Consider the following 24391-nt stretch of genomic DNA (forward strand, 5'->3'; position numbering starts at 1 on the left):
ACTGAGAAAGAGGAGAGTGGCCAAATTTGGAAAGAAGAAACTTTGGTGGCGAATGGTCGGGTGAGAATGTTATTAATCTTCGCAGAATCTTGAGGTGCTTTTATTTGGCCTCGGGGCTTAAGGTGAACCTCGCTAAATGCTCCTTGTTTGGGATTGGAGTAATTGAGTCAGAAGTACAACACTTGGCGGACTCAGTGGGCTGCAAAAGAGGTATCCTTCCTTTTAAGCATTTAGGATTGATGGTAGGGGCTAACATGAATCTCAGTCGGAATTGGAGCCCGGTTATAGACTTGTTTAGGAAAAGGTTGTCGCTTTGGAAAGCCAAAAATCTTTCCTACGGTGGAAGAATCACCTTGCTTAAATCTGTCTTGAATTCGTTGCCGACGTACTATTTTTCTTTGTATAAAGCCCCGGCAAAAGTTATTGACATTCTGGAAAAATTAAGGAGGGTTTTCTTTTGGGGCGGGTCGGATGATATTTCATATATGAGTTGGATGGCGTGGGAAAAGATTATTGCTCCTATCGAATACGGTGGGCTAGGTTTCGGCTCTCTTAGAGATGCAAACCTTGCTATGTTGGCGAAGTGGTGGTGGAGATTCAAAACGGACAAAGACGGGTTATGGAGAAGGGTTGTGTGGGCGGTCCATCATAATAACCGATCTTGGGCTCCGATACCGGCAAAGGTTTCCTTGGCTGGGCCGTGGAAGCAAATAGTTGGCATACAAACTCAGCTGAATCGCCTTGGAATCAATCTTCCTGAATTAATATGGTGCAAAGTGGGTAGCGGGTCAACAGCAGCATTTTGGCTAGACGCGTGGATAAGTGTCCAGCCGCTCTTTAAGGAATTCCCCCTACTTTTCGCTCTTGAAAAGGAGAAATTTTGTAAAGTTTCTGACCGTGTTAATTGGGGATCTGGTTGCATTAATCTGTCTTGGCACTGGTTGCGAACTAACTTGGCTGAAAATGAAAAGGTGGAACTTCTGGAACTGTCACTCATGCTGTGCGATTTCGTCTCATCTTCTGGGCCGGATAAGTGGATCTGGAGGTTGGAGAACTCGGACACCTTCTCGGCTGCAAGTATTAAACAAATATTGGCTTCTATCTCACGTGCCATTCCAGAATATCAGTTTGAATGGAATAAATTCCTCCCCAAGAAAGTTGGGATCGTTTCATGGCGAGCAATTTCGGATCGGTTACCGACTAGAACAGCTCTAGCAGCTAGGAATATTCCTATTAGCGACTCAAGATGTCTTCTGTGCGGTGACTTTGACGAGACCAGCGAACACATGTTTGTTTCCTGCCATTTCGCTCAATCGGTATGGTTAGTTGTGGCTCAATGGTGCAAGTCCCCTCCGGTGATAGCCTTTAGTCTAAAGGATATCCTGGATTCACATAGGCTGGTCCGAGGCAATGCTAAGAAAAGGAAAGTCTTCAGTGCCATTTCTCAGGTAGTTATTTGGTGCTTATGGAAGATGAGAAATGAGACTCTATTTCGCCAAGCCATTCCGAGTGTTTCAAAGGTAGTGGAGGAGTCCAAATCGATGGCATTTCATTGGGTTAAGAACAGATCGAGATCTACGCATTGGTCTTGGAGCGATTGGCAAAGCTTTAACTTGATATGGTAATGTAGTAGTGTTATGTGTTCAGCAAGTTTTTTGGTATCGATTAATTGATGTATTGGTGGTTTTGAATTGTATTGTAAATTTGGTGTCTAGCTTCTTGCTAGTTGAAATAATAATATTTTGTTGGCCGTTCAAAAAAAAATAATCCAACGAACATCTCCTTCCTTATCCCGATCTTAACCTAACCTCCTCGTTGCAGTAAAACCACACCAATGGCGGCCACTGCCTCTATACTCAGATCAACCATTTTCTTCCTCAAACCACCTTACAAACTCACCCAAACATTTCCGATACACCGGAACCTCCACCACAACCGCCCATTCACCCGCCATTTCTCCACCCCCCGCCCCAACATCATTCAAATCCTCGAACAACGCGGCCTACTCGACTCCCTCACCGGCGAATCTCTCCGTACAGTCTGCTCCGATCAATCGATTCGCGTCTACTGCGGCTTCGACCCTACCGCCCAGAGCCTCCACCTCGGCAACCTCATCGGCCTCATCGTCCTCTCCTGGTTCCTCCGCTCTGGCCACTCCACCGTCGCTCTCGTCGGCGGCGCAACCGGCCGCGTCGGCGACCCATCCGGTAAGTCCCTCGAACGCCCCGAACTCGACCTCCAAACCCTAGAACGTAACATTAACGGAATCTCACAGACAATTGTTAATATCCTAAACCCTAACCCTAACGGTTCAACCGGTTCTGTTACTGTGTTGAATAATTATGACTGGTGGAAAGATGTTAAGCTACTTGATTTTTTAAGAGATGTTGGGAGATATGCTAGAGTTAACACAATGATGAGTAAAGAGAGTGTGAAAAGAAGATTAGAATCATCTGATCAAGGTTTGAGTTATACTGAATTTACATATCAGTTGTTACAAGGGTATGATTTTGTTCACTTGTTTAAACATGAGAATGTGACGGTTCAGATCGGCGGGTCGGATCAATGGGGGAATATCACCGCTGGGACCGAACTGATTCGGAGACTTCATCAGTCAGATTCGGCTTACGGGGTTACATTCCCGCTTTTGTTGAAATCGGACGGTACTAAGTTTGGGAAGTCGGAAGATGGTGCGATTTGGCTCTCGCCGGTGATGTTGTCGCCATATAAGTTTTACCAGTATTTTTTCTCGGTGCCGGACGAGGACGTGATTCGGTTTTTGAAGATTCTTACTTTCTTGAGTTTGGATGAGATAGAGAAGATTGAGACGGGGATGAAGAGTAGCGGGTATGTGCCGAATTCAGCTCAGAGGAGGTTGGCGGAGGAGGTGACGAGATTTGTTCACGGGTCGGATGGGTTGGAGGAAGCGGTTAAAGCGACGGAGGCTTTGAGGCCGGGGGCTGAGACGCGATTGGATTGGAAAACGATTGAGGGGATTGCAAAGGATGTGCCGTCGTGTTCTTTGAGTTACGATCGGGTTTTGGATGTTAGTGTTGTGGATTTGTCGGTTTCGACGGGCTTGATTGAGAGTAAGTCTGCTGCTAGGAGGTTGTTGAAGCAAGGTGGATTGTATTTGAACAATGGGAGGGTTGATAATGAAGGGAAGAAGATTGAGGCTGATGATATTGTGGATGGGAAAGTTTTGTTGTTGTCGGCCGGGAAGAAGAACAAGATGGTTGTAAGAATAGCTTGATCATGTTTCATATGTTTTGCATACATTTTTGGCTCATTGTTGGATTCAATTTAGTGTTATAATGCTATGAACCTAGAGGAATTGTAATCGAAGTTTATAAAACGAAAACTGATATTTCTCATATAAGCTTATGTTATAACCGTAACCTGTTAAAAATTAAACCGCCAAGAGGGGGGGGGGGGGGGGGGGGGTTGGTGTGTTTTTTTTTACGGGGATCAAATTCTGGTATATGTATGTCTTTGGAAAAAGGGTATTTTACAAACATCTAAATAGGGGTGTGCAATAACCGAACCGTTTTTCGAAAACCGACAAAACCGAACTGAAATTAACCGAATTAACTGAAAGTCGGTTAACGGATAATTTTTTTACCATCGGTTAACCGAAATTAACCGAACCGAATCATTTATTTTTTTATATATTTCTAGCTTTTATACCTCTATTTCATGTATTTCATGTTTTATACTTTTATTTCATGTAATACCTCTATTTCATTTATTTATGCTTTCATTTCATTTATTTATACCTTCATTTCATTTATTTATATCTCCATTTTGTGTACTTAAACATCTATTCATGCATTTATACCTCTATTTCATTTATTTATACATCCATTTCATGTATTTATACGTCTATTTCATGTATTTATACCTCCATTATTTGTATTTCTAAGCAAAAAAATTAGCCCTTGTTTGAATTGGTTATTAACCGAACCGAAAACCGACAAATTAACCGAACCGATTAACCGATGACTTTGGTTACGGTTACGGATAATGCTATTAACCGAACCGTGCACACCCCTACATCTAAGACCAGCCTTGATTACATGGGCTCTGTCTAATTGATGTACCTTTTTGTTTGTGGTACCAGCAAACCAATTTGAAATGGAACTAGGGGCTAATCAAAAGAAATAGAATTTGACAAGGTTATCTTTCTGTTACATACATAATAATTTCTGTGGAGACTATGGGTATGTTTGGGAGTGTTTATAAAACTCCTTGACTTTTTGGAAAAGTTAGTATGGAGCGAGTTTTTGGAAAAGTCATTTTTCCTCTCACATGCACCCTCATTGCCAAATATCATTTTGAAGCTTATGACTTTTCAAAAAGTCAATAAGTTACTTTAAAAACTTAGCAAAACATGCCATATATGTAATTTAGAATCAAACAATACATGGAATTGGAAGAGGAGTTTTATTTGAAGGCAGTAAGGAATTTTCTTGATATTTATATTCTTCCGGAAGAGGTTCCTTCTTAGATTCTAAGGGGGCGTTTGGTTCGCGTAATGATTTGTAATTGGAATTGGAATTGGAATTTGTATAGGAGTTAGAATTTGAAGGAATTAAATTTGGAATTTAAACATTCCAATTGGAATTGGAAATTGTTGGAATTGGAATCCCAATTATATTTTTGTTGTGTTTGGTTATCAAATTAATTGGAATCCATCACCCCGGCACCCACAACCACCAGTTCAGGTCGAAACGGTACGGGTCGAAACAGTTCGCATCGAAACGATTCGGGTCGAAGCGGTTTGATTCGAAACGGTATGCGTCGAAACGGTTCGATTCGAAACGGTTTGGGTGGAAACAATACAGGTCGAAACGGTACGGGTCGAAACGGTACTGGTCGAAACGGTATGGGTTGAAACGGTTCGCGTCGAAACGGTACGGGTCGAAACGATTCGGTTCGAAACGGTACTGGTCGAGACGGTTCGCGTCGAAACGATACGCGTCGAAACGGTTCGTGTCGAAACACCCCCGAAGCAACTACATAAACGAATAATATCATATTGTTTGGTTCCTAACAGAAGGATTCAAATAGCGTAAATAATAAACCAAATCGAAATATATGTAGAAAGAAAAACAGTGAATTTCTTAAGAGACCTGAAACAATGGAATTTAAACCATCAATGACCTCTCGTCGAGATCTCATTTCCAAATATCTCATAGTTGTATAAACCGTAGACATGTGATTTTTACAAGAACACAATGAAAGACCTAAACAACTTGATTAATAACATCACAGGATAAAGATAAAGACTTAAGTTGATATCACCGCCGATGGAATTGAGTTCTTTTTTAGTTTTCTTACCGAGCCAGTAACCTCCATACTTGCAATCCATATTTTAATTTTGGCCTAATACAAAAGATTAGAAATAACATAACCCATTACCAAGGTTTGAATACTTGTACATTATGCTAAATGCTTATACATAAAGTGAAAAGACCAAATTGCCCTTTTAAGTTAAAAAAAAAACACGAAAATACCCGACTTTACGGGGAAAAATGGATGGCGTTAACGAGCCGGATGAAAATGGCAACATTTAAAACCTTTTGAATTCAGATGCGAAAAAACAAACCTCTGGACGAAAGTTGCAAAACTACCCTCAAAGATGAAAATGGCATTTTACTCAAAAATACAAGAAAAAATCATGTATTGATGTTTATAGTGAAATGCATTTACCTGTTGCTTATGGTAAACATTTCCTCATGTTGATTCATCATTACGTGAACAACCGAATGCCTGTGACTGAAAGTACCTCTTTCAACGTCTTGACCACGTGATTTCCTTCCACCAGTAACGTTGCAAACGCTAACGCTTCTGCAACTGCCCAATCAACACCTTCGCCAGTTTCAATCATCTTATAACGGTCTGCAAATATTTTCTTAACTGCTCTCCTTCACAAGGCCAGCAATATCTAAATGAGCGTTGAGATTTGCTGAGCTTTTCCGTTTTCAACCAATAAAAGATAGATTCTTTAATTAAACTAAGAGCAGAAATAATAAATAAAAAGGAAGCTGTTGACTTGGAGATTTAATCGGTGGGTTTCTTAACCATGACTTTGGGTCGTGCTCTTTTGAGAGTTTGAGCATGGAGATTCAGTGTTTGGATCATTAATTATGGTACACTTGGCATCATGCGACTTGTGTAGCATGTAAGCTTTTACACCTGGAACAAGTTTTAAAGTTTCACTCAAAAACAACCTGCTTTGGATATACATATGGCGTGGGCTGAAATCCAGCTTCAAACACTTCAAATCCCAAAGAGGTGGTGAGCACGGAAACAGTGTGAGTAGATGAATAGTAGATGCAGAAACCGTAAGCGATTTGGCAGCGTAAAAAGTATTAAACATCATCAGCAAATTATCAAACATTATCTTCTCTCGCTCTTTGAGGCAATGACCATTGTAAGCGATGACCACTGTGTCAAGAACAGGAAGATGTGCTTTCAGCCTTGGGAGGCTGTTCCCTCCCCACTCGAAATATCTAAGTTTCGGAGTCATCATTTCACAGCAATTCACATTCTGATTGCGGAAGAAGAAGGTGAATTCTGAAAGTTGCTGAGCGTGTACATGCAAAGCCTTGCCATTTGTTTTAACAAAACAATGGAGCAATCTTAACTTGTCAAGCGCTTGAAACCCTGAGAACATATCAAGATCCTTGATGATTACACCTTGGAGATGTAAAGTGGTGAGATTCTTGAATGACCCTGATCTTGGTTCCAAATATGGACAACCCACAACATAATTGCACCGTAACTTGAAGCTTGTTAACGAATCCGATGACCAGATGGGCCAAGTCCAGCTCTCGTGGTCACCTATAGTCTGTTCGATGTGTGCTTCCAATTCTCGGACACCGTGTAAAAACGCGTAATCAAAAACAGTTTGTAAAAGCTTGGCGCTGCATTTTCCATCACGTTTGAAGGTTAATCTATCCAACTTCACGGGTGCGCGACGGGATAAAGCATTAACGACAAAGTCATCAAAAACATGGAGATGTTTAAAACCCTCACAGGAGCTGAAATTGAGAATGGGAACACAAGTCCACAAAGAACCCCATGACTTCGATAACACCGATGTTCCAACGGCATGACTTGCGTCAAGACAAGAAAGAATGCGAAGCTGCAGGGATTCCGGCATGTCTGATAGCCTGTCCACCTTTGTTTCTTCTTCTTCTTCTTCTTCTTCTTCTTCTTCTTCTTCTTCTTCATGGACCGCCATTCTGCACCAGTTTTGTATAGATAAAGTTAAGTTGTTGGATAATTAGAACCAGACTTTATGGAGCAATTTGGACTGATATTTAATTTCTTGTAGAGTGATCAAAGCATCTCGATCTGATTATAAAACAAGTACCTCTAATGAAAAATTTAAAATTGAATTGTAAACATCTATAGAGAGAGATACAAGCTTTCAAAGAAACAACTGTGGTTTCTAACTTAAATCGCCAACTATGAACAATTGAATTGCAAAGATGCAATCTTTCAAAGAGATAACTGTACTTTCTAACATAAATCGCCAATTATGAACAATTGAATTGTAAAAATACAAGCTTTCAAAGAAATAATTGTAATTTCTAACTTAAATCGCCAACTATGAACAATTGAATTGCAAAGATGCAATCTTTCAAAGAGATAACTGTACTTTCTAACATAAATCGCCAATTATGAACAATTGAATTGTAAAAATACAAGCTTTCAAAGAAATAATTGTAATTTCTAACTTAAATCGCCAACTATGAACAATTGAATTGCAAAGATGCAATCTTTCAAAGAGATAACTGTACTTTCTAACATAAATCGCCAATTATGAACAATTGAATTGTAAAAATACAAGCTTTCAAAGAAATAATTGTAATTTCTAACTTAAATCGCCAACTATGAACAATTGAATTGCAAAGATGCAATCTTTCAAAGAGATAACTGTACTTTCTAACATAAATCGCCAATTATGAACAATTGAATTGTAAAAATACAAGCTTTCAAAGAAATAATTGTAATTTCTAACTTAAATCGCCAACTATGAACAATTGAATTGCAAAGATGCAATCTTTCAAAGAGATAACTGTACTTTCTAACATAAATCGCCAATTATGAACAATTGAATTGTAAAAATACAAGCTTTCAAAGAAATAATTGTAATTTCTAACTTAAATCGCCAACTATGAACAATTGAATTGCAAAGATGCAATCTTTCAAAGAGATAACTGTACTTTCTAACATAAATCGCCAATTATGAACAATTGAATTGTAAAAATACAAGCTTTCAAAGAAATAATTGTAATTTCTAACTTAAATCGCCAACTATGAACAATTGAATTGCAAAGATGCAATCTTTCAAAGAGATAACTGTACTTTCTAACATAAATCGCCAATTATGAACAATTGAATTGTAAAAATACAAGCTTTCAAAGAAATAATTGTAATTTCTAACTTAAATCGCCAACTATGAACAATTGAATTGCAAAGATGCAATCTTTCAAAGAGATAACTGTACTTTCTAACATAAATCGCCAATTATGAACAATTGAATTGTAAAAATACAAGCTTTCAAAGAAATAATTGTAATTTCTAACTTAAATCGCCAACTATGAACAATTGAATTGCAAAGATGCAATCTTTCAAAGAGATAACTGTACTTTCTAACATAAATCGCCAATTATGAACAATTGAATTGTAAAAATACAAGCTTTCAAAGAAATAATTGTAATTTCTAACTTAAATCGCCAACTATGAACAATTGAATTGCAAAGATGCAATCTTTCAAAGAGATAACTGTACTTTCTAACATAAATCGCCAATTATGAACAATTGAATTGTAAAAATACAAGCTTTCAAAGAAATAATTGTAATTTCTAACTTAAATCGCCAACTATGAACAATTGAATTGCAAAGATGCAATCTTTCAAAGAGATAACTGTACTTTCTAACATAAATCGCCAATTATGAACAATTGAATTGTAAAAATACAAGCTTTCAAAGAAATAATTGTAATTTCTAACTTAAATCGCCAACTATGAACAATTGAATTGCAAAGATGCAATCTTTCAAAGAGATAACTGTACTTTCTAACATAAATCGCCAATTATGAACAATTGAATTGTAAAAATACAAGCTTTCAAAGAAATAATTGTAATTTCTAACTTAAATCGCCAACTATGAACAATTGAATTGCAAAGATGCAATCTTTCAAAGAGATAACTGTACTTTCTAACATAAATCGCCAATTATGAACAATTGAATTGTAAAAATACAAGCTTTCAAAGAAATAATTGTAATTTCTAACTTAAATCGCCAACTATGAACAATTGAATTGCAAAGATGCAATCTTTCAAAGAGATAACTGTACTTTCTAACATAAATCGCCAATTATGAACAATTGAATTGTAAAAATACAAGCTTTCAAAGAAATAATTGTAATTTCTAACTTAAATCGCCAACTATGAACAATTGAATTGCAAAGATGCAATCTTTCAAAGAGATAACTGTACTTTCTAACATAAATCGCCAATTATGAACAATTGAATTGTAAAAATACAAGCTTTCAAAGAAATAATTGTAATTTCTAACTTAAATCGCCAACTATGAACAATTGAATTGCAAAGATGCAATCTTTCAAAGAGATAACTGTACTTTCTAACATAAATCGCCAATTATGAACAATTGAATTGTAAAAATACAAGCTTTCAAAGAAATAATTGTAATTTCTAACTTAAATCGCCAACTATGAACAATTGAATTGCAAAGATGCAATCTTTCAAAGAGATAACTGTACTTTCTAACATAAATCGCCAATTATGAACAATTGAATTGTAAAAATACAAGCTTTCAAAGAAATAATTGTAATTTCTAACTTAAATCGCCAACTATGAACAATTGAATTGCAAAGATGCAATCTTTCAAAGAGATAACTGTACTTTCTAACATAAATCGCCAATTATGAACAATTGAATTGTAAAAATACAAGCTTTCAAAGAAATAATTGTAATTTCTAACTTAAATCGCCAACTATGAACAATTGAATTGCAAAGATGCAATCTTTCAAAGAGATAACTGTACTTTCTAACATAAATCGCCAATTATGAACAATTGAATTGTAAAAATACAAGCTTTCAAAGAAATAATTGTAATTTCTAACTTAAATCGCCAATGATGAACAATTGAATTGTAAAGATGCAATCTTTCAAAGAGATAACTGTGATTTCTAACCTCAATCGCAGATTCAGAGCTCCGATTCTGATTCCTTTTCAGCGACTTGGGCTAGGGTTTCGATGGTTGCAATCTTTCATGTGTAGGAAAGATTTTGAATTCCTTTAGTTTTAGTTAAAGGAACTAATGCCTAATTCCAATTTTAATTCTATTGTCAACCAAACATATAAGATTGGAATTGAGATTCCAATTCGATCATCAAACATATTAAGAGATGAAATTCAAATTCAAATTCCAATTCCCTCAAATTCCATTGAATTCTTGCAAACCAAACGCCCTCAAAGGCTTGGAGATTGTTATTATGACAATATGGTCGGCTACCTGCAAATTTAGAAATGAAAAAATCTTTGATAATGGTTCGAACGTTAATTATTCATTCTTGTAGTATTCTATACTAGATATAGAAAGGTTAGTATAAGTTTTGTAGCGTGGTTAAGCCATCTGATTTAATTTAGTGGCAACAATGAAATTTGTTCAGTGAAAAGCTAGCGGAAAACTAATAAAAGAAAAACATAAAAAATAGCCCTACAACCATTACGAGAATAAACCCAAGCCCATACGACGTTTTTCTCCCGTAACTCAGTCAAAAGCTTGAATCTTGATATCTTCGAATACCTTGTCTACCCCCTTCTTCTACTAGTTTCTCGCCAACCTTTCATTGGGGTTTATTTATTTAAGTCGTTTCCAAAAAGAAAAACTCATTAATGGTTTCACTCGTTTACACCTTTACACATAGCTCAAGCATTTCACGTTAGAAAAAAAAAGCTCTCAATTTTAGAATTTGTTTGATTTAGAGCATCTACAACAAGTCGTCCGCTGCCCAAGTCCACTGAGCAGACTACCCTTGTTGTGAGTGTTTGACTATAGTGGTCCGGTTTGTTCCACAGGACTTCCATGCTTTGGAATTGTGGGGACCACCCACTCACAAACCATTTTTTTTGTTTTTTTGTTTTTTAGAGTAAAAGTGGGGCGTGATGTTGAAGTTTGGAATGATGTGACATATTGGCTAGACAGTCTGGATTATAGATTTTGACTATCATTGTAGATGCTCTTATAATTGATTAACAACAAAAACTAATGAACATATACAAATCTAAAGAGATCATAACGAACAAAGATGAATAAATTACTTGCTCATTGTTTACAAACGTAAATGAGAAAAGGACACTTTTGTTGGTGTTTGTTTATTTAATTACACTTAGTTTTATTTATATTCCTTTATATAATAACGCAGGTCTAACGTAGGGCCGTTCAAATCGCTCGTCGCTCGCTCGACGCTCGTTCGGAAACTGCTCGGAAAGTGTTCGTTTGATTTGACGCTTGGTTGTAAACGAGCCGCTCTGCTCGGTTCGATTTGTAAACGAGCCAAGCATGAGCAAAGGTCCGCTCGGCTCGGTTCGGATCGAATTATTATTTTAATTAGTATACATATACATATACCTATACACATACATATATAAACATGTATATACACACACATATATATACACAAATACAAATTATACATAATACACACACCTATATATACACACACTTACACATACATATATACTTAGAATACAAATTAAATCTATAGTTTTATATGTACCACTCTATTAGATTTTGGTAAACGATATACAAATTTACAACTATATCTATACGTACTAGCCCAACCACTCCAATAAAAAAATTAATATTAAAAGTAAAAGTTAAACCCTAAACCGATAAAAGATAGTTTGTTCATCGCCTCAATGTTTCATGTCGTTACCCTAAGTCGATCGTCTCCTTCTCTCAACATAAATGTTCGTGTAATATGATTATCGCCTCGTCGGCCACAACATTGTTATTAATAAGAAAAATATTGTGCCACTAAATGTGCATATTTTTAAAGACATAAAAACTTGAGACCCAACATTGTCACTATCTCTCTCAGCAAATTTAAATCGGGCGACACGGTTGTCCAAATCGCTCGAATTTCGCTCGATGCTCGCTCGAAATTTTTATTGCTCGAAAAATGTTCAATTGATTTGAGGCTCGGTTTTAAATGAGCCGCTCCGCTCGGTTCGGCTTGTAAACGAGCCAAGCACGAAAAGGTCCACTCGGTTTGACTCGGTTCGTGAACAACCCTAGTCTAATAAAGAAATAGCCAAATATGAGCATAATGTACCAAACACATCACTAAAATAATTAAAGTACACGTATGAACGCTAGGGGTTTTTTTTATAAGTTAGTTGCGTAGTTGATTCGGGTGTTTTGCAGATGATTTGTACAAAATATAACATATAAATTATATCAATAAAAACAACCCTTTTCAGTACTAATGTTGGAAAAAGTGTGTTTCTTTGTGTACTTTGATTTTCAGGATAAAATAAGCTCAAACGAATAAAAGGAACAAATTAACAACAAAAACTAACATACAGACGAAGAAAGGAAGTTGACAACTGTAACAACCCGACTTTCCGGGTCATTACTTGTATCTGTCATTTCTTGCTTAATTACTTGTACTCCCGAGATTCCGATTATCGCTATGGTTTAAACTATGTTTTCAAACGCAATTTAAACGCATCATTACAACGCTTATTCAAAACGCAGTTATCGCATTTAACGCAGTTTACAACGCATACTATTTACACGCATTTTATCGCTTGTTTAGGCTAAACGTTATCGCAACGCAAACTCGAAACGTAGCTTTACTTTTACGCAATTAGTTGTTATATGTGTTATTTGTGTGATTATCTGTTTGATGTTATGTGGTTATCTCAACCCAACGCTTATACGCTCAACGCTTACTCGCAACTCGCTTAAACGCAACGCTTAACACATGAAACGAAAGTTGGGAAACTAACTCGCACAACACGGCTGTCCGAATGGACATCCGTCCGGATGACCATCTAATCGGATGGCCATCCGACCGAAACACCATTTCGTGCACCGCCTTAAGTCAACAATAGGTGTCTCAGATAAGTGTCGTTGTTAGAATGTAATTACGTTCCGTGTTACGGGTTTTTTTTAACGATAAACGGACAGAGTTTCTTCTGTTTTTTGAATAACACGGCAATAAAAGTTGTCGTATACTTTTTTTTTTCAAAACTCAACATTTATTCAATCAATATAATCAACAATATATAGTTTTCATTGAAACGTCGAAACGTAAACTAATTTCTAATCAAGTCGGTTCGAGCTCGGGTCGTGTATAAATATGAAATCTATAACTATATAATGAGAAATTTCGCGTCGATTAAATGTTTACCGGGTCTTGCGACTGAGTTTGACCATCTTTGATCTGTTGACCGACGTTGACCGGTTGACCGAGTCGACCCGATGTTGACTGAGTCGATCCGAACAGAAGAAGCTGAGTTGACTCGGTTTGAACCGTAACTAAACCCAGTCTGACCCGAGTCAAAACCCCGAGCCTAACCAAAACAATCTGAACATAATCACCACCGCTGACCGTCGTGGAAGTCCGAGCACCACCACCTGTCCGCCGCCGCGCGTAGTTTGCTGCGTGGCTCCGATTGCCCTGAATCATCATCATTATTATCAGTCATCGTCGTTACTCATCTTCATCATCGGTAAAACCACACCAGGCCGATAACACTTGAAAACTTAAAAAAGAAATCAAAAGAAACGAGTGAGTTGGGAGAGGTTTACCGTGTAACTTCGTCGGGAAAAAAAAATAAAACACCACCGCCATGAGCGGCCGCTGTCTTCTCCGACAGACGTTGGCTGGGCCATAACCACCATTTCATCATCATTACACAACAACGAATCATCATCAAATCTCAGCGGCAACGTCATCGTCATCATCTAACATCGTCATCGTCGCTGTCTTCTCCGGTCGTCGCTGTCTTCTCCGGCAGTCGCTGGCTTGGTGGACGGCTGTTAATTGGGGGGGGGGGGAGGACAAGGTTGTGGTTAGGTTCTAGGTTTTGAAAAGGTGAGAGAAGAGAGAGAAACATGGGTTCAATTTTGGGGGTTGGGGTTTAAAAGTGATTACAGAGGATAGAGAATCTGAATTCTCTAAAGAAAGACATAGAGAGAGAGAGATGGACAAGACATTTGGATCAAATGACCAAATTACCCTTTATTCTGATTGGTGGATTGTGGTTCTCGCAACTAGGGGTGGATTGGTGGATTGTGGTTCTATATATATATATATATATATATATATGGGTAAAATCAAATAAAAAGTTTATTTTGCCTAAGTAGGATGAGAAGGAATCTTAACCATTTATTTTTCAAATCAATGGTTAAGATGAAAATATAGGAGAAAGGAGGAATACAAGGGTATATTGGGAAAATCCTATTTATGGACTTTATACAACATTGTTTTTTCATAAAAATTTCACCGTAAAATCGAGCATATTTTTATCTTTAATTTGAGTATCATATTGCTATATAAAATATGAAGACTAAAAAAACCCACTAAAATGTGTTATATTCCTATGTTGTATAACATTTTTTTTGTTGTATTTTTGTAATATATTTTTGTACTAAATTTTTTGTGCTGAATTCTTTTTTCTTAGATTTTTTTTCTCAATTTTTTTTGTGCTGGATTTTTTTGTACTACATTTTTTTGCTGAATTTTTTCGTGCTATATTTGTTTGTACTAGATTTTTTTATGCTATATTTTTTTGTACTAGATTTTTTGTGCTAGATTTTTTTGTATTAGATTTTTTTGTTGTATTTTTAAAAAACAAAAGGGTGCCACATATCATTTTCACTCATATTTATAAGGACCAAAATGCCCTTCATTCCTACTTATTAGGAGTGCTACATGTCATCATCACAATACTTCTTAGGCTACTTAGGCAAAATCCACTTTTTAGTGGATCATGCGAGAACCACCTTTATTGCGAGAACCTCGAGAACCAATGTGAACACATGGTATTATTGTAAATACATAATAAAAATTACATCAGCTGCCTCTCGTCCTCTTGGACTTCAAACATCAGATTAAACCATCATTTATATTCAGTTCACATCCGGATCCAATCTCTACACAATTCATCATCTCAGTTCACGTCACACTCCAAATCCCCCAAAATTCATCATTTCGATCTTATAATTCATCATCAAAATTAGTCGATATCAGTGCATTAACAACATAATCACCGATTGCACATTTGTATTCCAGTCTAAATTAGGGCAAAACGATCGTAATGCACAGATAGGGATAAAAGGAAGAACACAAGTCGTCCAATGGACTATCGATCCTCTGTTGCAGGGTTCCGTGAAATTGTAAGTTCATACACCTTGTTTTGTAGTCGTATATGATAAAACAACTATCAATCGTCGATTCAGACATGTTATTATGTGGTTATTACATTTAAACAGTTGTTTCATAAACGAATTATTGAAAATCGTGGTATATATATGATTTTTGAGTGAACAGAAGGGCTAATGTTGTGATGAACTATGTGTACTGTGGTACTGATGTGTTGTTTTATGTATTTTTTTTATTAAAGAATGATGTTATGTGCATAATGTTGGATATGATTGGTAACACGGAAGTTGATTTGGTAAATGATAGGGTTTTACTACTGAATTATGACTGTCGACAAGTTATGTGGTGTTAATGCACATGTGCATTAACACGACAGAATAGGCTTATACAGAAAAGGCAGAATAGGCTTATACGAAACAGGATAATAAGATAATTTTATGATATATACAGTTAATGCACATGTGCATTAACACGACATAACAGGCTTATACATAATAGGTTTATACGGAACATGAATAAACTAATTTTATGTTCTATACAGTTATGCACATGTGCAAAGTTTGACAAACTACGATTACACTGAATAAGACAATGAGGTGTGTGATACATAGTTATGCACATGTGCATAAAACGTAATAGTATGTTAACATGTACAAAAATTTGAATAGAATTCACTTAATAAATCAATATAATAAGGTGATTTTGTGTTTTATATAGTTATGCACGTATGCATAGATTGTCATAGTTGGTTAATATGCACATTAATTTGAATACTAATCTCAATTATTTATTCATAAATGATATATAATTTGTATGTATTGTTTTTTTTGGTGTTGTTTTTTGTTATGACATACAGTTATGCAGTTATATTATTATGTAATCAATTATATTATGAAGTTATATGAACTGTAACTCATGGTTGAATATAATAATAAGGTAGCATTGGGTGATATACAGTTATGCACATGTGCATAATTTGATAGAATAGGTTAATAAGGTCATTCATGTTGATGTACATGTTGATAGTTTGCCATAATATGCTAGCAAGGCCAGTCATGTTAATGCACATGTGCATAATTATGCACAAAACCCGTTTCCCAAATATATTTAGAATGGAACAAGAGAAACGACGACTGGTGGCAGACCAGTACAATCAGGATAATATAAACTTTATGGGGGTTTGGAATTTGTCGAGAAACCCAAGCTCTGCGAATAATTACTGTAATGGCACGAGTTGATCGGGCTCCCCGATAATATCACTTTGTCCGATGGCAAAGATGGTTGGGAATGGTTGGGAGGTAATGACTCTGATTTTTCAGTCAATGCTGTCAAGAACTTCCTGTATAGCGGCTCCGATTTCAGCAGCAGACACGTTGTGAAATGGTTGAAATAGGTCCCAAAAATGCAATATTTTTGTTTGGAGGGCGGTTTTAGATCGTATTCCCACGCTAACTTCACTCTGGGATCGGAAGTGTTGGGGCGGAGACATGAAATGTTGTCTGTGTGAAGATGGCGATGAAACAACTAAACACCTTCTTTGTTCGTGAAAGGTAGCGTAAACTGTCTGGTATCACATCAGTCAGTGGTGCAAGGTGAGTCCTTTTATTATGTTTTCAGCTAAAGATATCGTAATTGCCTATGAGTTTTGCAATCTGGATTAGAGAAGTGAAAGAAGCTTTACATGGCATTATGTTCGTGACAAATTGGTGTATATGGTTAGCCAGGAACAATAAAAGGTTCCCGTATCCGTAATATTAAGTCCGTCGGTTTTTTATGGTATAAGAATCGGTCCAAAAATAGCCCGTGAGTTGGGAAAAATGGTGTAGGTTCGATATAAAGTAGCTGCTCGTTTTCGGTCTTTAGGTTCTTGTGTTGAGTTGTTGTTTTTCGATTTGCTGTAGTGGTTGGTTCGACCGCCTCTGTTTTGGAGGTTAGCTTCTATGAATAACATTTGCATTTCAAAAAAAAAAATTACGCACATGTGCATAGATTGTCATAATAGTTTTGTTACTAATTGATGTTAAATATGATTGGTGGTAATACGAATTTTGATTTGGTAAGGGTTAATTTTTTTATTGATACAAACCTGTTGATAAGGCCAGTCATGTTAATGCACATGTGCATAGTTATGCACATGTGCATATTTTGTCAGATTAAGTTAATATGAATGTATTACGGCATATGCAAACGTGCATTATTACCTTAAAACATAAGCATTGTACATATTGTATGTAATATGTTTACTGCACATGTGCATACATGAAATAATTGATGTAATATATGTAATGTATGCAGGAAAAAATTATTTGAAAATGCTCATGGATTGACAACAAGGACGTATTAGATTAATAGGTTGACGGATGAAAAATTATCGGAAAACGATAGACGAAGAGGCATTGAAACATGAGGAGTGTTGGAAGATGCGTAGAAATTGGAAAGAAGAGCAGAAGGTGTGAGGTTGTGAACTAGAGCGAATGTTATGTGTAGGTAGTTTGTGGACATGCAATACGGATGATCATGTCTGTTAATATATGATGTATTATGTTGTTTGGTAGAGGTAATGTTGGTATTGCACATGTGCAAAGTTTGATATAACCTACATATTGGTATTGTATAATGTATTACGAATGGTAACATTTGTTAATTTAGGATGTCATATTTTGTTTAGTATAGTATATGCTTGTGATGCATATGTGTAATAACGATTGTTGTTCAGATTATGTGATTCCTTATGATAAGGGTGTTATATTTACTTGTTATACAAAAGTTGTGTGATAGTGTGTTAATGTTGGTAATGCACCTGTGTATTAATTAAAAACAAAAAACATGGTAGTAACGAATATGTGTATATTTTAAGATATTGTATATTTATTCATATGATATTACGTATGTGGTACCCTATTATGTATATGGGGTACCACATTATATATGTTGATGTATATGTAAAGGAAACGGATTATATGTAGTTAAAATATTCATGTATGCACATGTGCATTGGTAGAAACAATAACAATGTGAGTGATAAAAAGTATCATCCGTGCAAGTGAAATCATAAACAGTGCAAGTGCAATCATAAACATCAGAATTTGTAATCATAATATGGGAATACATAGTGTAAATGATGTTTAATCGAGTAGTTCAAAGTAAACGAGTAGTTCAACGTAAACGTGTAGGTCAAATTGAATGTAAACAGAGTAAATTAAATGTAAACAATAATTCAACATAATCAAATTGAACGCAGACATTTTAAATTAAGTGTAAACAACAGTTCAACGTAGGTGAGCAACTTGAATGTAAACAGTTCAGATTAAATGTAAAACGAATAATAAAACAAAATGATCAATATTTTGACGACGAACTTAATCAAATTTTTGATGGTTGGGTGCATTATGACGTCTGGATAAACGTCTAAGGGGTTGTTCATGTACATTTATATGTGCAGGGTCTTCAGAATCATCATATGTATCTTCATCAGTATAATATCATCATCGTAATAAGAATTGGTTTCATCGTTAGGGGGGTACGGAATTCCAGCAGCAATGGTAGCAGCCTCATTGTGTATGAATGTTCCTGAAAATATAGAAAGAATGTTAAAAAGTGAATAAAGGAATGGTAAAAAGTGATATTTAATAAGGTAAATGTTATGTGTAAGAATGTTGTATAAATGATAAACAGATTATTAGTGATGATTACAGGATAATGGTAACGTGCTGCACATGTGCAGGATGTAGATTATTTGTGATGGTTATAGGGTAATGGTAAAGTGCTGCACATGTGCAGGATGGTGTATTTATACAAAAATCACGTCTGACACTCGGATTGCATCAGCAGTTCTCAGTTCTCAAGCATTAGCAGTTCTCTGTAGTTCGTCTTCGTCTCGATTACATCAGTAGTTCGTCTTCGTCATAGCGATAACGATACACCATAACCCGTTCGTCATATCGATTTTACCATCAGACATTTCAAAATTCGTCATATAATTGAGGGCAGTGCTCCAAAATTCGTATTATAATCGGTATTATTACAGTAAGAACATAATCATATATCATATATTCTTCATCCATTCGTAATCGAGTACTCCATTCGTAATTAGGGAAACACGATCAGAATCATCGAGGAGTGTGGCACAATTAGGGTTCCAGGAGGAACAATGGTTGGAGGAATGACATGATTAGGGTTACAGGAGGAACAATGTATGAGGAGGATCTCTACAAGGAAAAGTGAATAGTCCATGTAAAAACATGGAGTGCTTAAAGGTTATATAAATGAATTCACACATCAACAAGTTTGAAGAAATATCATAAGCATAACGTAATATTGGTTAATAATCTCACATAAAAAATATGACTAGTTACTAAGGTAGCATAAGCGAATAACAAGATCTATATTAGCGGATACATCTTATGGGCTAACCATAAAGCATCTTACAAATATGCTAAGATTGTGTATTGATTCAAGAGTTGTATATCAGCTACAAAATACGGATGGCATTAACTTTGGTTAAAAACTGTTTAGTTATTTGCAATGTTACCTCCATTCTCAATTTTTCATATGTTACCCCCTATATGAATCCTCACCAAAAAAACCAATTTCCCCCACTCTAATTTTTATCTCTCAAAAATCTCATAGTTGCGTTCACTCTGTTTGAATACTACTAGTTCACGACTGCACCGACGCCATTTGAATAACATTGTTTCATTAAATATTATCGAATAGTGACACCAATACAAAAATCTTGGATCTACATGTTGACTTGTCCATATTGCGACCATAACAAAATATATAGCAATATTAGAATAGTAAAAGAATAGAAAAACAAAAAAGAATAATGATCTTTAAATTTGATTTTGAATAATGACAAGCATTGATGTAAATATAACAGACCTAGAATATAAGTTGCTAAAATGTTATTTATTATTATATCTCTATCTTGAATTCATCTTCCCCCTTCTCGTATGAACCCTAATTAGAACAAGAGCCCCTTTCTTTAATCACCACACTATAACCTTCTTCAAGATCCACCCTTCAAAACCCTAATTCCCCCATAAATTCCACACCGTAATCGAGTATTCCATTCCTAATTAGGGAAACACGATCAGAATCATCGAGGAGTGTGGCACAATTAGGGTTCCAGGAGGAACAATGGTAGGAGGAATGACACGATTAGGGTTACAGGAGGAACAATGTATGAGGAGGATCATTAGATGTATGAGGATCGATACCTGATGAATCAGAAGACGCCACATGCCACTGTGCCGACTGCCACCACTGTGAAATATGTGAACGCCGACTACCTCTCTGCCGTGAAAACCACCGTGAACTCCTCTACTCCGCCGTGAAACCACCGTGAATGCTTCTCTACCACTTGTGAAAACTGTGAACTGATGAAACCCCTTGAAACCCTAAAATGGAGAACAATTACAAAAAAAGGAATGCACGTGTTTTATACTAAACATATTATAATTACAAAATTGCCATGTGTTCACACTGGTTCTCGCGGTTCTCGCAATAAAGGGTAGTTCCTAACGGATCCTTCTCATATATATATATATATATATATATATATATATATATATATATATATATATATATATATATAGGGTGAGGTTATTGTAAAAAAAGTGTTTTTTGTGAGAATGGTAAGAAAGAATCTAAACCATTAGATCTTTAATCTAATGGTTGAGATCTTGATGGCAATCTTGTAAATAGTGTAACAATTAAAATAATTAATTTTCTAGATTAAGGGTATAAAGGTAAAATTAACATTTTTAAATTTAGAAAGTCACATGCAATCCACAAGCAAGTTCCCCCTTCTTTTTTAAACGTCAATATCTTTTTATACGTAACTCTTTTTTTAAAAAAAATTACACCATAATAATAACGAGTGTTTTTTTATCTTTAATATGAGTACCATATTGTTATACTTATGTAGAGAAAAAAATTATGTTTCGATTGAATGTTTTAGTCCATGGTGTTTTTTCTATGTTCATACAATAGTGTTTTCATTGTATTGTGATTCAAGGCGTTGTGTTTTACAATAAAAATCATATAGAAATACAACTAATGCAGAAAACACCATTCAAAACTAACGATGTGCAAAAAAAGACACTGCAACATAATATCTACAACATAACACCATACGCAACTAATCAAACTGTAGAAAAGAAACAACTAGTATAAAAAACACCCTTCAATTTCAATAGTATACATCAAAACACCATGTACATATAAAAACACCATGGAAGGATTACACATGATGTCATTAAATAAACTCGTATATTAAACGAAAATCACCTATGCAAAAAACACCATACACCGTAACATCAAAGGGGCAAAAACCATATTCATCAGAAAACTAATCAGATTGAAATTCAAAATTCGAATTCCTAAAATAACTACCTGAATTCGGTTACATTTATTTAATCCTAAAATAACTACCTAAATTTGGTTACATTAATTTAATCCTTAATTAGAATTATTAGTACAATTACCATTATATCCTTGATCTAATAAAATGGATAGGGAAAGATCTAATGGTTGATATTCTTTCTTACCCTTCTCACACTTTTGGTCTTTTTTACAGGATCCTCTACCTATATATATATATATATATATATATATATATATATATAGTAAAATGTTGTAACACGCTGATGCGGGTCCAAGTGTGGAGGAGCGAGCCATCTTGTATTTGGAGGCCCAAGATCGTGTGATAAAAGAGGTTTCACTAAAATGGCTCTAACTTGGGCTACGGGGGTCCGTTTTGGGCGGGCGTGCGTGCAGGCGAAACGATCGTGAGAACGAGCTCCATCTTGCTGCAAACCGCTTACATCGTTCGGGCCTAAAAATGCTTATTTCTATCAGTTATTTATCTTTTTATGTTTTTTTCGGTGTTTTGTGCATTTTGTTTTTGGGCTTGTGTTTGGCCCATGGCCGTTTTGTGGCCCATTTCGAATTTCTGTCTTTATTTATATGTTTCTCTTGTAAGTTTGATTGTAACGCCCTGCGTTTTCAAACTTCCTACATTTAGAAACCTTACGTGAAATTCTAACTTTGGAAATCTTGTGTTCTTATAACCATTCTTTCATTGTAATCGTTGTAAAATACGGAACTTGCTTCGTAAATAAAACTTGTACATTACACTTTTTACCTAGTTAAATCATGTTTTATTTCATATTTCACCTTGTTACAAGTTAGGGGAAACATTGTTGCACATTATTACACAACTTAACTAACAAAATTACTCATTATAATGTTTTAAAAAAATAAAAAAATAAAGAAATATGGCAGCCCCAATTCAGCAAAATTCAGCCCATATAGTTGGGTTTTGTGGGCTAGTTTCAAGGTGTAACCCCTTCTAAACACTTCCAAAGCCCAACCCATTGAAACCCTAATCCTCCCCCCTTTAAATACCACTTATAACCAGCCTCCCTACCACTTTTGCAACCCTAAAAACTCACAAAACATCCACCAAACCGTAGCTGAAAGCAAGGGTTCGAGTAGATTGACACCCCTTCACGAAAATGAGCATAACTCACTCAATTCTTATCCGATTCACTCGATTCTTTTTCCTACTTGCTTGTATAATCATGGGGTTCGATTCCTAGACTTCTCCTTGGAGAAATCAGACCTGGAAATGCCCCGAAATAGTCCATAAACTTTCTGTTTGTTTTTATGTTCATCAAAAACTTGTTTAAACCTATGCAACTTGTGTCCAACACATCTCATACCTATGTCCTAATGCTTACAACTTATCCCATGGTTGGTTAAGCTTAAAAACAAGGTTGAGACATTTAAAATCAGAGGATTAAACCTCATAAACTTGGTGTTTTGTTTAGGGTTTTTAACCCACAAGTCATGTCAAACTTTGTCTTTGATACATGAGTGATTATGGAACAACTTGGGTTGTCCAAACATACAATCCTCACATGATTTGATGATTTCTCTTAGTTAGTGTGTATATTTCTTATTCTTTGTTGTATGTTCATGACCCTCCTTGGTTGTTTTTTTACATCAAGTGTAGTGGTGAACACATAGAGGTGCCTAAATGGAAGACTTGATCTTCCTACCTCCTACATGACTTCTATGACATTTAGAGGTACCAAAATGAAGATTTTAATCTTCTACCTCATGCTTGAACTATTGGACATATATTATATAACCTAAATATATTATTCGAATAATCGAATCTTTGATGATGAACTAGTGTTCATATGTCGGGGTACTAGATTACATCATCCTAGACTATGATAACTTGTCACGATTCTAATGGAACCTTGTTCCATGAAAACATCTAAACTCCTTCGAGTTTCCTAGTGTCAAGAACAAGCATCATATGTACTAAATGATTATTTTCCATGTTATTCTCATATCTTATTTTTACGTTGTTTTAAACACCGAATCTCGACTCTAAACATACTTGAACTTTAACCCTTATACATTCGGACTCTAAATCTCTACTCGTCAACAATTGGATAATCGGAAAACATATGCAAACTTTGTGAGTATACTCGTATTTCCCCCTTTTTACTTTTACCACTTTTGGGGTGTAACATGTTTACTTATCAAAAACTTACACATGAACATTTTGCTTAAACACATGAACATTCCTATAACATGCTTGTATACGTGATGGCTTGATACTTTAAACTTGGGTGATTCTTATGTGTTGAACTTATCATTAACTTCGTACGAGCCTAACCGTGACATATAGAGCTATAGGATTAACGACCCGCCTCTACTGAAACTTTGGTTATGTCATGAGCAAGTTGCGTTTTCTTGGTTTGATATGTTAGACACATGCCATATTTAATGTTTATCTTGAATCGCATGCTTGCTATGAGGGATTGTTCACATTTTTATCTTATGCTATGTACGTACCAAACTTGTATACTCGCCTTTGCTTTTGCATTGAATTATTTTAAACATGTTACAGGTTGATGAGGATGATGC

The 24391-nt window shown here is 35.7% G+C and overlaps 2 protein-coding genes across 4 annotated transcripts; one reads left to right on the forward strand and one right to left on the reverse strand.

The window, feature by feature from the left end:
- The first annotated feature begins 1764 nt into the window (after positions 1 to 1764).
- Positions 1765 to 3392, forward strand: LOC110873062 (tyrosine--tRNA ligase, chloroplastic/mitochondrial). The gene has a single exon (XM_022121992.2). The coding sequence runs from the start codon at positions 1835 to 1837 to the stop codon at positions 3251 to 3253; it is 1419 nt and encodes a 472-aa protein (XP_021977684.1). The 5' UTR covers positions 1765 to 1834; the 3' UTR covers positions 3254 to 3392.
- A 1717-nt stretch (positions 3393 to 5109) lies between these two features.
- LOC110873060 (F-box/LRR-repeat protein At3g26922) lies at positions 5110 to 10704 on the reverse strand. 3 transcript variants are annotated; one of them, XR_002554898.2, is made up of 3 exons: positions 10234 to 10695; positions 5713 to 7250; positions 5147 to 5385 (listed from the first exon to the last, which is right to left on the reverse strand). XR_002554898.2 is itself a non-coding variant. In XM_022121991.2 (3 exons), the coding sequence occupies exons 2-3, from the start codon at positions 7247 to 7249 to the stop codon at positions 6080 to 6082; spliced, it is 1140 nt and encodes a 379-aa protein (XP_021977683.1). In that variant the 5' UTR covers position 7250; positions 10234 to 10695; the 3' UTR covers positions 5399 to 6079. The 3 variants fall into 3 exon arrangements, 2 of the variants coding, with proteins under 2 accessions (XP_021977682.1, XP_021977683.1); XM_022121991.2 differs by lacking the exon at positions 5147 to 5385 and having other exon boundaries at positions 5399 to 7207; positions 7238 to 7250; XM_022121990.2 differs by having other exon boundaries at positions 5110 to 7250; positions 10234 to 10704.
- Between the last annotated feature and the right edge of the window lie 13687 nt (positions 10705 to 24391).

This window comes from Helianthus annuus, chromosome 8, assembly GCF_002127325.2.
Source record: "Helianthus annuus cultivar XRQ/B chromosome 8, HanXRQr2.0-SUNRISE, whole genome shotgun sequence".
Taxonomy (NCBI): Eukaryota; Viridiplantae; Streptophyta; class Magnoliopsida; order Asterales; family Asteraceae; genus Helianthus; species Helianthus annuus.

What these genes read in the sequence shown, in the direction of transcription:
- LOC110873060 (XM_022121990.2), bottom strand. Translation starts at nt 7,249, where the DNA reads ATGGCGGTCCATGAAGAAGAAGAAGAAGAAGAAGAAGAAGAAGAAGAA.
- LOC110873062 (XM_022121992.2), top strand. Translation starts at nt 1,835, where the DNA reads ATGGCGGCCACTGCCTCTATACTCAGATCAACCATTTTCTTCCTCAAA.